A 13402-nucleotide genomic window follows, 5' to 3' on the forward strand; every position below is an offset into this window, starting at 1 on the left:
CTGGAACCGTTTTGGTTCAAGGCAACACCAAACAGTTCCAGCTGGACTTTCACCTAATCAAAGAAATAGCTCAGCAGGAGAAGCTGTCCCTTGAGAAAGATACCCCTACCCCGAGCGGGTCAGACCAGACCTCTTCATTAAATAACCCCACAGAGCAACCCCAAGCAGAAAGTCAACTTCCCAGCACAGAGTACTACTCCCTCATTGAAATGAAGGATAAATTCACCCAGCTGGAGGTAAGGCAGGTGGAGCTGGAACAACAGGTGAACACACTCCAGTCAGCACAGACCCAGACAACAGTCCAGCACAACAACACCCCCTTAACTAGACCTGGAGAGCTGCAGGTGGAGAGAGACATGTCTGCACTCTGGACTGTGGTGAGACAACATCAACAGGAGAAAGAGCAGGAGCAGGAGAAGAACAGAGCACTAGAGGAGAGGATCAGAGTGCTGGAGGAGAAGGTGAGAACGATGACGGGTGACATTGAACAACCCATTAGAGAACAGCCCACCTCAGATCCTGGCCAAAGTCTCGACACCGCAGCAGAACAGTACACCCTAGACCCTGACCATAGCCTCGACATCACACCCAGACAAACAAATGAAGAACCCCAAGCCCTGGGGACCCCAACCCCTCTGAGCAACCCCCCAGGCAGACACCCTGATAGCCCTCATGACGACCCCCCCACACCCACTGAGGACATACACAAGCCACAGATTGTACTCCTTATGGACTCAAACGGGAAATACATACAAGAAAATAAACTTTTTCCAAAACACACAGTGTCTAAACTCTGGTGTCCAAACACCCAGCGCCCCCTAGACCTTCTGTCTAAGGACCGACTAGGATCACCCAGCCACATAATAATACACACAGGCACAAACGACCTGAGAACACAGCAGGAAAGGGTGGCCACATCACTCAAGGGCGTGATAGAAAAAGCTTCTTCTACTTTCCCCAACGCACAAGTGGTTATCTCAACCCTGTTACCACGAAAAGACTTCCACCCTGCTACCATACAGCGGGTAAACGCAAGTATTTCCTGTGACTGTGCATCAAAACCAAATGTCTTCCCTGGCCCACCACTCCACCCTGGACGTGAACAGCCTTTACGACCAGGTCCACCTATACAAGGCAGCAGTGCCCACCTTCGCCCGGACCCTAAAGGATATCGCCCTCAACCGCAGACCCAACACCTCACACAGGAGCAACAGATCAACAGACACCCCGCCCAGATCAGCGAGACACTCTCCCAGACCTGCGGGACCCCCCCCAGGACCTACACATAGAGGACCCCCGCAGAGAGGACCTACATCCAGACCACAGCACCATCAACCACATCTACACCCCCACCCCAACCAATTAACTCCCCCCCAAGTCAACCATGCCCACACCCCATTTAGGCCCCCTCAGGTCAGACCTATGCCCCTCCTACCCACCCCAAGCCCCCCACCCCCGCAAAGAGGGCCTCAACATGAAAGTCACACATACGCCCAGGCCGTGAGCAGGCAAACAGGCCCAACACCCACTCTTACACTAGCCCAAGCCAATGGCATGTACCAGATGCTCAGCAGGCTCTGCTCACAATTACTGGCCTGAGGCCAAACCACACAACCAACAACATTAGACACTTTATGGAACACAAAGCCTTCACTATTTCATCCTGGAATATCCAAGGCCTGAGGTCATCTGCCTTTGGCCTAAAGAGCAGGAATCTGGACTTCACCAAAGAAATCGGAAATACAGACATTGTCATCCTACAAGAAACATGGTATAGAGGAGACGGACCCACTGGTTGCCCTCTAGGTTACAGAGAGCTGGTAGTCCCATCCACCAAACTACCAGGTGTGAAACAGGGAAGGGACTCAGGGGTATGCTAATTTGGTATAGAGCAGACCTAACTCACTCTATTAAATTAATCAAAACAGGAACATTTTACATTTGGTTAGAAATTCAAAAGGAAATTATCTCAACTGAGAAAAATGTCCTCCTGTGTGCTACCTATATCCCCCCACTAGAATCCCCATACTTTAATGAAGACAGTTTCTCCATCCTGGAGGGGAAATCAATAATTTCCAGACCCAGGGACATGTACTAGTCTGTGGCGACCTAAATGCCAGAACTGGACAAGAACCTGACACCCTCAGCACACAGGGGGACAAACACCTACCTGGAGGTGACAGCATTCCCTCCCCCCATATGCCCCCTAGGCACAACTACGACAACATAACCAACAAAAATGGGTCACGACTCCTGCAGCTCTGTCGCACACTGGGTATGTACATAGTCAATGGTAGGCTTCGAGGGGACTCCTATGGTAGGTACACCTATAGCTCATCTCTTGGCAGTAGTACTGTAGACTACTTTATCACTGACCTCAACCCAAAGTCTCTCAGAGCGTTCACAGTCAGCCCACTGACACCCCTATCAGACCACAGCAAAATCACAGTCTACTTGAACAGAGCAATACTCAATCATGAGGCATCAAAGCCAAAAGAACTGAATAATATTAAGAAATGCTATAGATGGAAGGAAAGTAGTGTTGAAACCTACCAAAAAACAATTAGGAAACAACAAATTCAATCCATTCTAGACAACTTCCTGGACAAAACGTTCCACTGTAATAGTGAAGGTGTAAACTTGGCAGTAGAAAACCTAAACAGTATATTTGACCTCTCAGCTTCCCTATCAAATCTAAAAATCTCTAACAGAAAACCAAAGAAAAGTAATAACAGTGATAAATGGTTTGATGAAGAATGCAAAAACCTAAGAAAGAAATTGAGAAACCTATCCAACCAAAAACATAGAGACCCAGAAAACCTGAGCCTACGCCTTCACTATGGTGAATCACTAAAACAATACAGAAATACACTACGGAAAAAGAAGGAACAGCATGTCAGAAATCAGCTCAATGTAATTGAAGAATCCATAGACTCTAACCACTTCTGGGAAAATTGGAAAACACTAAACAAACAACAACACGAAGAGCTATCTATCCAAAACGGAGATGTATGGGTAAACCACTTCTCCAATCTTTTTGGCCCTATAACAGAGAACAAACAGCAAAAAAATATACATGATCAAATGCAAATCTTAGAATCAACTATTAAAGACTACCAGAACCCACTGGATTCTCCAATTACATTGAATGAACTACAGGATAAAATACAAACCCTCCAACCCAAAAAGTCCTGTGGTGTTGATGGTATCCTCAATGAAATGATAAAATATACAGACCACAAATTTCAATTAGCTATACTTAAACTCTTTAACATCATCCTTAGCTCTGGCATCTTCCCCAACATCTGGAACCAAGGACTGATCACCCCAATCCACAAAAGTGGAGACAAATTTGACCCCAATAACTACCGTGGGATATGCGTCAACAGCAACCTTGGGAAAATCCTCTGCATTATCATTAACAGCAGACTAGTTCATTTCCTCAGTGAAAACAATGTACTGAGCAAATGTCAAATTGGCTTTTTACCAAATTACTGTACGACAGACCACGTATTCACCCTGCACACCCTAATTGACAAACAAACAAACCAAAACAAAGGCAAAGTCTTCTCATGCTTTGTTGATTTCAAAAGCTTTTGACTCAATTTGGCATGAGGGTCTGCTATACAAATTGATGGAAAGTGGGGTTGGGGGAAAAACATACGACATTATAAAATCCATGTACACAAACAACAAGTGTGCGGTTAAAATTGGCAAAAAACACACACATTTCTTTCCACAGGGCCGTGGGGTGAGACAGGGATGCAGTTTAAGCCCCACCCTCTTCAACATATATATCAACGAATTGGCGAGGGCACTAGAACAGTCTGCAGCACCCGGCCTCACCCTACTAGAATCTGAAGTCAAATGTCTTCTGTTTGCTGACCGATCTGGTGCTTCTGTCACCAACCAAGGAGGGCCTACAGCAGCACCTAGATCTTCTGCACAGATTCTGTCAGACCTGGGCCCTGACAGTAAATCTCAGTAAGACAAAAATAATGGTGTTCCAAAAAAGGTCCAGTTGCCAGGACCACAAATACAAATTCCATCTAGACACCGTTGCCCTAGAGCACACAAAAAACTATACATACCTCGGCCTAAACATCAGCGCCACAGGTAACTTCCACAAAGCTGTGAACGATCTGAGAGACAAGGCAAGAAGGGCCTTCTATGCCATCAAAAGGAACATAAAATTTGACATACCAATTAGGATCTGGCTAAAAATACTTGAATCAGTTATAGAACCCATTGCCCTTTATGGTTCTGAGATCTGGGGTCCGCTCACCAACCAAGAATTCACAAAATGGGACAAACACCAAATTGAGACTCTGCATGCAGAATTCTGCAAAAACATCCTCCGTGTACAACGTAAACACCAAATAATGCATGCAGAGCAGAATTAGGCCAATACCCGCTAATTATCAAAATCCAGAAAAGAGCCGTTAAATTCTATAACCACTTAAAAGGAAGCGATTCCCAAACCTTCCATAACAAAGCCATCACCTACAGAGAGATGAACTTGGAGAAGAGTCCCCTAAGTAAGCTTGTCCTGGGGCTCTGTTCACAAACACAAACAGACCCCACACAGCCCCAGGACAACAACAACAACAACAACACAATTAGACCCAACCAAATCATGAGAAAACAAAAAGAGAATTACTTGACACATTGGAAAGAACAAACAAAAAAACAGAGCAAACTAGAATGCTATTTGGCCCTAAACAGAGAGTACACAGTGGCAGAATACTTGACCACTGTGACTGACCCAAACTTAAGGAAAGCTTTGACTATGTACAGACTCAGTGAGCATAGCCTTGCTATTGAGAAAGGCCGCCGTAGGCAGACCTGGCTCTCAAGAGAAGACAGGCTATGTGCACACTGCCCACAAAATGAGGTGGAAACTGAGCTGCACTTCCTAACCTCCTGCCAAATGTATGACCATATTAGAGACACATATTTCCCTCAGATTACAGCGATCCACAAAGAATTCGAAAACAAACCCAATTTTGATAAACTCCCTTATCTACTGGGTGAAAAACCACAGTGTGCCATCACAGCTGCAAGATTTGTGACCTGTTGCCACAAGAAAAGGGCAACCAGTGAAGAACAAACACCATTGTAAATACAACCCATATTTATGTTTATTTATTTTCCCATTTGTACTTTAACTATTTGCACATTGTTACAACACTGTATATATACATAATATGACATTTGAAATGTCTTTATTCTTTTGAAACTTCTGAGTGTAATGTTTACTGTTAATATTTATTGTTTATTTCACTTTTGTTTACTATCTACTTCACTTGCTTTGGCAATGTTAACACACGTTTCCCATGCCAATAAAGCCCTTAAATTGAATTGAAATTGAAATTGAATTGATAATGAGAGAGGAAGAGATGGATGGAGAGAGAAGAAGAGATGATGAGAGAGGAAGAGATGATGGAGAGAGAGGAAGAGATGATGGAGAGAGGAAGAGATGATGGAGAGAGAGGAAGAGATAATGAGAGAGGAAGAGATGATGGAGAGAGAGGAAGAGATGGATGGAGAGAGAGGAAGAGATGGATGGAGAGAGAGGAAGAGATGGATGGAGAGAGAGGAAGAGATGGATGGAGAGAGAGGAAGAGATGGATGGAGAGAGAAGAAGAGATGGATGGAGAGAGAAGAAGAGATGGATGGAGAGAGAGGAAGGGATGATGAGAGAGGAAGAGATGATGGAGAGAGAGGAAGAGATGGATGGAGAGAGAGGAAGAGATGATGAGAGAGGAAGAGATGGATGGAGAGAGAGGAAGAGATGATGAGAGAGGAAGAGATGATGGAGAGAGAGGAAGAGATAGATGGAGAGAGAGGAAGAGATGATGAGAGAGAGGAAGAGATGGATGGAGAGAGAGGAAGAGATGATGAGAGAGGAAGAGATGGATGGAGAGAGAGGAAGAGATGATGAGAGAGGAAGAGATGATGGAGAGAGAGGAAGAGATAGATGGAGAGAGAGGAAGAGATGATGAGAGAGGAAGAGATGATGGAGAGAGAAGAAGAGATGATGGAGAGAGAGGAAGAGATGATGGAGAGAGAGGAAGAGATGGATGGAGAGAGAGGAAGAGAGCTTCAGATGATTAATTGCTGCAGAACAACCTTCCTTAGTTAGATACTTCTAGGCTCTAAGACGTAGGGATCATGTGAGAGCAATAGTCTATGTATTTTATAATTAAGCAATAAGGCATGTGAACCTGGGGATTATTGTGATAACTCCTGACTAAAGGTTGTTCTAAGACGTTCTAAGCAACAACAAAAAAAGCCATGCAGGCTAGCTACTTCTCCTTTGCTAGCTAGCTAGCCAACTACAGCTAACACACGATCACGTCAAGCAGCTGAAATGACAGCAAACTATGTGCACTTTCATTTGTTTACTTTAGTTTCTATGGCAATTTCTTTTATCCATTATAATGATCCTGATAAATGATATGACCTGGATCAGAGAAGCTGTCAGTCTCTTCACGTTAATTCTCTCTAAGGCAAGGTGGATTTCACAAAACAAAAAACTGCAACATGTTGCACAGGTCAGAAAGCCAGACCGGTCAGACAGGGCAGAAAGCCAGAGTAGGCACAGTACTCACATGAGGGTAATAGTCCATGACCAGTAGGCACAGTACTCACATGAGGGTAATAGTCCATGACCAGTAGGTACAGTACTCACATGAAGGTAATAGTCCATGACCAGTAGGTACAGTACTCACATGAAGGTAATAGTCCATGACCAGTAGGTACAGTACTCACATGAGGGTAACATTCCATGACCAGTAGGTACAGTACTCACATGAGGGTAACATTCCATGACCAGTAGGTACAGTACTCACATGAGGGTAACATTCCATGACCAGTAGGTACAGTACTCACATGAGGGTAACATTCCATGACCAGTAGGTACAGTACTCACATGAGGGTAACATTCCATGACCAGTAGGTACAGTACTCACATGAGGGTAACATTCCATGACCAGTAGGTACTCTATGCGTCCGTCGGCTGTGAGTCTCTCGTCTCCTACGATGAATCGTGCAATATTATCATGCTCCAACAGGGGGACACGGTAGATGGCTCGCTCGTTAACAAAGTTCAGGCGGTTCTGGTAAGTGAACACCTTGACAGCCACGGGACGCTCGTCTAGAGAACCCTTATACACCGAGCCATACCGCCCACGACCAATCAACTGTCAGGGAGGAAGAGAGAGAGTGAGAGAGGGAGGGGGCGAGGGAGAGAGACAGTGTCAGTCATTTCCATAAGCAGAGCGGTAAGGTGGTAACAGTCACACGTTAAGAGGCCATCCATTATAAACTAGTAAGGTGATAACAGTAACACGTTAAGAGGCCATCCATTATAAACTAGTAAGGTGATAACAGTAACACGTTAAGAGGCCATCCATTATAAACTAGTAAGGTGATAACAGTAACACGTTAAGAGGCCATCCATTATAAACTAGTAAGGTGATAACAGTAACACGTTAAGAGGCCATCCATTATAAACTAGTAAGGTGATAACAGTAACACGTTAAGAGGCCATCCATTATAAACTAGTAAGGTGATAACAGTAACACGTTAAGAGGCCATCCATTATAAACTAGTAAGGTGATAACAGTAACACGTTAAGAGGCCATCCATTATAAACTAGTAAGGTGATAACAGTAACACGTTAAGAGGCCATCCATTATAAACTAGTAAGGTGATAACAGTAACACGTTAAGAGGCCATCCATTATAAACTAGTAAGGTGATAACAGTAACACGTTAAGAGGCCATCCATTATAAACTAGTAAGGTGATAACAGTAACTCGTTAAGAGGCCATCCATTATAAACTAGTAAGGTGATAACAGTAACACGTTAAGAGGCCATCCATTATAAACTAGTAAGGTGGTAACAGTAACACGTTAAGAGGCCATCCATTATAAACTAGTAAGGTGATAACAGTAACACGTTAAGAGGCCATCCATTATTAACTAGTAAGGTGATAACAGTAACACGTTAAGAGGCCATCCATTATAAACTAGTAAGGTGGTAACAGTAACACGTTAAGAGGCCATCCATTATAAACTAGTAAGGTGATAACAGTAACACGTTAAGAGGCCATCCATTATAAACTAGTAAGGTGATAACAGTAACACGTTAAGAGGCCATCCATTATAAACTAGTAAGGTGGTAACAGTAACACGTTAAGAGGCCATCCATTATAAACTAGTATGGTGATAACAGTAACACGTTAAGAGGCCATCCATTATTAACTAGTAAGGTGATAACAGTAACACGTTAAGAGGCCATCCATTATAAACTAGTAAGGTGATAACAGTAACACGTTAAGAGGCCATCCATTATAAACTAGTAAGGTGATAACAGTAACACGTTAAGAGGCCATCCATTATAAACTAGTAAGGTGATAACAGTAACACGTTAAGAGGCCATCCATTATAAACTAGTAAGGTGATAACAGTAACACGTTAAGAGGCCATCCATTATAAACTAGTAAGGTGATAACAGTAACACGTTAAGAGGCCATCCATTATAAACTAGTAAGGTGATAACAGTAACACGTTAAGAGGCCATCCATTATTAACTAGTAAGGTGATAACAGTAACACGTTAAGAGGCCATCCATTATAAACTAGTAAGGTGATAACAGTAACACGTTAAGAGGCCATCCATTATTAACTAGTAAGGTGATAACAGTAACACATTAAGAGGCCATCCATTATAAACTAGTAAGGTGATAACAGTAACACGTTAAGAGGCCATCCATTATTAACTAGTAAGGTGATAACAGTAACACATTAAGAGGCCATCCATTATAAACTAGTAAGGTGATAACAGTAACACGTTAAGAGGCCATCCATTATAAACTAGTAAGGTGATAACAGTAACACGTTAAGAGGCCATCCATTATAAACTAGTAAGGTGATAACAGTAACACGTTAAGAGGCCATCCATTATTAACTAGTAAGGTGATAACAGTAACACGTTAAGAGGCCATCCATTATTAACTAGTAAGGTGGTAACAGTAACACGTTAAGAGGCCATCCATTATAAACTAGTAAGGTGATAACAGTAACACGTTAAGAGGCCATCCATTATAAACTAGTAAGGTGATAACAGTAACACGTTAAGAGGCCATCCATTATTAACTAGTAAGGTGATAACAGTAACACGTTAAGAGGCCATCCATTATAAACTAGTAAGGTGATAACAGTAACACGTTAAGAGGCCATCCATTATTAACTAGTAAGGTGATAACAGTAACACATTAAGAGGCCATCCATTATAAACTAGTAAGGTGATAACAGTAACACGTTAAGAGGCCATCCATTATTAACTAGTAAGGTGATAACAGTAACACATTAAGAGGCCATCCATTATAAACTAGTAAGGTGATAACAGTAACACGTTAAGAGGCCATCCATTATAAACTAGTAAGGTGATAACAGTAACACGTTAAGAGGCCATCCATTATAAACTAGTAAGGTGATAACAGTAACACGTTAAGAGGCCATCCATTATTAACTAGTAAGGTGATAACAGTAACACGTTAAGAGGCCATCCATTATTAACTAGTAAGGTGGTAACAGTAACACGTTAAGAGGCCATCCATTATAAACTAGTAAGGTGATAACAGTAACACGTTAAGAGGCCATCCATTATAAACTAGTAAGGTGATAACAGTAACACGTTAAGAGGCCATCCATTATTAACTAGTAAGGTGATAACAGTAACACGTTAAGAGGCCATCCATTATAAACTAGTAAGGTGATAACAGTAACACGTTAAGAGGCCATCCATTATAAACTAGTAAGGTGATAACAGTAACACGTTAAGAGGCCATCCATTATAAACTAGTAAGGTGATAACAGTAACACGTTAAGAGGCCATCCATTATAAACTAGTAAGGTGATAACAGTAACACGTTAAGAGGCCATCCATTATAAACTAGTAAGGTGATAACAGTAACACGTTAAGAGGCCATCCATTATAAACTAGTAAGGTGATAACAGTAACACGTTAAGAGGCCATCCATTATTAACTAGTAAGGTGATAACAGTAACACGTTAAGAGGCCATCCATTATAAACTAGTAAGGTGATAACAGTAACACGTTAAGAGGCCATCCATTATTAACTAGTAAGGTGATAACAGTAACACATTAAGAGGCCATCCATTATAAACTAGTAAGGTGATAACAGTAACACGTTAAGAGGCCATCCATTATTAACTAGTAAGGTGATAACAGTAACACATTAAGAGGCCATCCATTATAAACTAGTAAGGTGATAACAGTAACACGTTAAGAGGCCATCCATTATAAACTAGTAAGGTGATAACAGTAACACGTTAAGAGGCCATCCATTATAAACTAGTAAGGTGATAACAGTAACACGTTAAGAGGCCATCCATTATTAACTAGTAAGGTGATAACAGTAACACGTTAAGAGGCCATCCATTATTAACTAGTAAGGTGGTAACAGTAACACGTTAAGAGGCCATCCATTATAAACTAGTAAGGTGATAACAGTAACACGTTAAGAGGCCATCCATTATAAACTAGTAAGGTGATAACAGTAACACGTTAAGAGGCCATCCATTATAAACTAGTAAGGTGATAACAGTAACACGTTAAGAGGCCATCCATTATAAACTAGTAAGGTGATAACAGTAACACGTTAAGAGGCCATCCATTATAAACTAGTAAGGTGATAACAGTAACACGTTAAGAGGCCATCCATTATAAACTAGTAAGGTGATAACAGTAACACGTTAAGAGGCCATCCATTATAAACTAGTAAGGTGATAACAGTAACACGTTAAGAGGCCATCCATTATAAACTAGTAAGGTGATAACAGTAACACGTTAAGAGGCCATCCATTATTAACTAGTAAGGTGATAACAGTAACACGTTAAGAGGCCATCCATTATTAACTAGTAAGGTGATAACAGTAACACGTTAAGAGGCCATCCATTATAAACTAGTAAGGTGATAACAGTAACACGTTAAGAGGCCATCCATTATAAACTAGTAAGGTGATAACAGTCACACGTTAAGAGGCCATCCATTATTAACTAGTAAGGTGGTAACAGTAACACGTTAAGAGGCCATCCATTATTAACTAGTAAGGTGATAACAGTAACACGTTAAGAGGCCATCCATTATTAACTAGTAAGGTGATAACAGTAACACGTTAAGAGGCCATCCATTATAAACTAGTAAGGTGATAACAGTAACACGTTAAGAGGCCATCCATTATAAACTAGTAAGGTGATAACAGTAACACGTTAAGAGGCCATCCATTATAAACTAGTAAGGTGATAACAGTAACACGTTAAGAGGCCATCCATTATAAACTAGTAAGGTGATAACAGTAACACGTTAAGAGGCCATCCATTATAAACTAGTAAGGTGGTAACAGTAACACGTTAAGAGGCCATCCATTATAAACTAGTAAGGTGATAACAGTAACACGTTAAGAGGCCATCCATTATAAACTAGTAAGGTGATAACAGTAACACGTTAAGAGGCCATCCATTATTAACTAGTAAGGTGATAACAGTAACACGTTAAGAGGCCATCCATTATAAACTAGTAAGGTGATAACAGTAACACGTTAAGAGGCCATCCATTATAAACTAGTAAGGTGATAACAGTAACACGTTAAGAGGCCATCCATTATAAACTAGTAAGGTGATAACAGTAACACGTTAAGAGGCCATCCATTATAAACTAGTAAGGTGGTAACAGTAACACGTTAAGAGGCCATCCATTATTAACTAGTAAGGTGATAACAGTAACACGTTAAGAGGCCATCCATTATTAACTAGTAAGGTGATAACAGTAACACGTTAAGAGGCCATCCATTATAAACTAGTAAGGTGATAACAGTAACACGTTAAGAGGCCATCCATTATAAACTAGTAAGGTGATAACAGTAACACGTTAAGAGGCCATCCATTATTAACTAGTAAGGTGATAACAGTAACACGTTAAGAGGCCATCCATTATAAACTAGTAAGGTGATAACAGTAACACGTTAAGAGGCCATCCATTATTAACTAGTAAGGTGATAACAGTAACACGTTAAGAGGCCATCCATTATAAACTAGTAAGGTGATAACAGTAACACGTTAAGAGGCCATCCATTATTAACTAGTAAGGTGATAACAGTAACACGTTAAGAGGCCATCCATTATAAACTAGTAAGGTGATAACAGTAACACGTTAAGAGGCCATCCATTATAAACTAGTAAGGTGGTAACAGTAACACGTTAAGAGGCCATCCATTATAAACTAGTAAGGTGATAACAGTAACACGTTAAGAGGCCATTATAAACTAGTAAGGTGATAACAGTAACACGTTAAGAGGCCATCCATTATAAACTAGTAAGGTGGTAACAGTAACACGTTAAGAGGCCATCCATTATTAACTAGTAAGGTGATAACAGTAACACGTTAAGAGGCCATCCATTATTAACTAGTAAGGTGATAACAGTAACACGTTAAGAGGCCATCCATTATAAACTAGTAAGGTGATAACAGTAACACGTTAAGAGGCCATCCATTATTAACTAGTAAGGTGATAACAGTAACACGTTAAGAGGCCATCCATTATAAACTAGTAAGGTGATAACAGTAACACGTTAAGAGGCCATTATAAACTAGTAAGGTGATAACAGTAACACGTTAAGAGGCCATCCATTATAAACTAGTAAGGTGATAACAGTAACACGTTAAGAGGCCATCCATTATTAACTAGTAAGGTGATAACAGTAACACGTTAAGAGGCCATCCATTATTAACTAGTAAGGTGATAACAGTAACACGTTAAGAGGCCATCCATTATAAACTAGTAAGGTGATAACAGTAACACGTTAAGAGGCCATCCATTATTAACTAGTAAGGTGGTAACAGTAACACGTTAAGAGGCCATCCATTATAAACTAGTAAGGTGATAACAGTAACACGTTAAGAGGCCATCCATTATAAACTAGTAAGGTGATAACAGTAACACGTTAAGCCACCATTATAAACTAGTAAGGTGATAACAGTAACACGTTAAGAGGCCATCCATTATTAACTAGTAAGGTGATAACAGTAACACGTTAAGAGGCCATCCATTATAAACTAGTAAGGTGATAACAGTAACACGTTAAGAGGCCATCCATTATAAACTAGTAAGGTGGTAACAGTAACACGTTAAGAGGCCATCCATTATAAACTAGTAAGGTGATAACAGTAACACGTTAAGAGGCCATCCATTATAAACTAGTAAGGTGGTAACAGTAACACGTTAAGAGGCCATCCATTATTAACTAGTAAGGTGATAACAGTAACACGTTAAGAGGCCATCCATTATTAACTAGTAAGGTGATAACAGTAA

At 41.0% G+C, this 13402-nt stretch overlaps 1 protein-coding gene across 1 annotated transcript in view; it reads right to left on the minus strand.

The window, feature by feature from the left end:
- LOC121560083 (bone morphogenetic protein receptor type-2-like) overlaps nt 1–13402 on the minus strand; it is a gene marked incomplete at its 3' end in the record, with an annotated part of 129182 nt that overhangs the window by 51281 nt on the left and 64499 nt on the right. Inside the window, exon 4 of the mRNA XM_045217934.1 lies at nt 6975–7205. Coding sequence (XP_045073869.1) covers nt 6975–7205 — 231 coding nt within the window. The remainder of the gene's footprint in view (nt 1–6974; nt 7206–13402) is intronic.

The sequence above is a fragment of the Coregonus clupeaformis genome, unplaced genomic scaffold, assembly GCF_020615455.1.
Source record: "Coregonus clupeaformis isolate EN_2021a unplaced genomic scaffold, ASM2061545v1 scaf1275, whole genome shotgun sequence".
In the NCBI taxonomy this organism is placed as follows: Eukaryota; Metazoa; Chordata; class Actinopteri; order Salmoniformes; family Salmonidae; genus Coregonus; species Coregonus clupeaformis.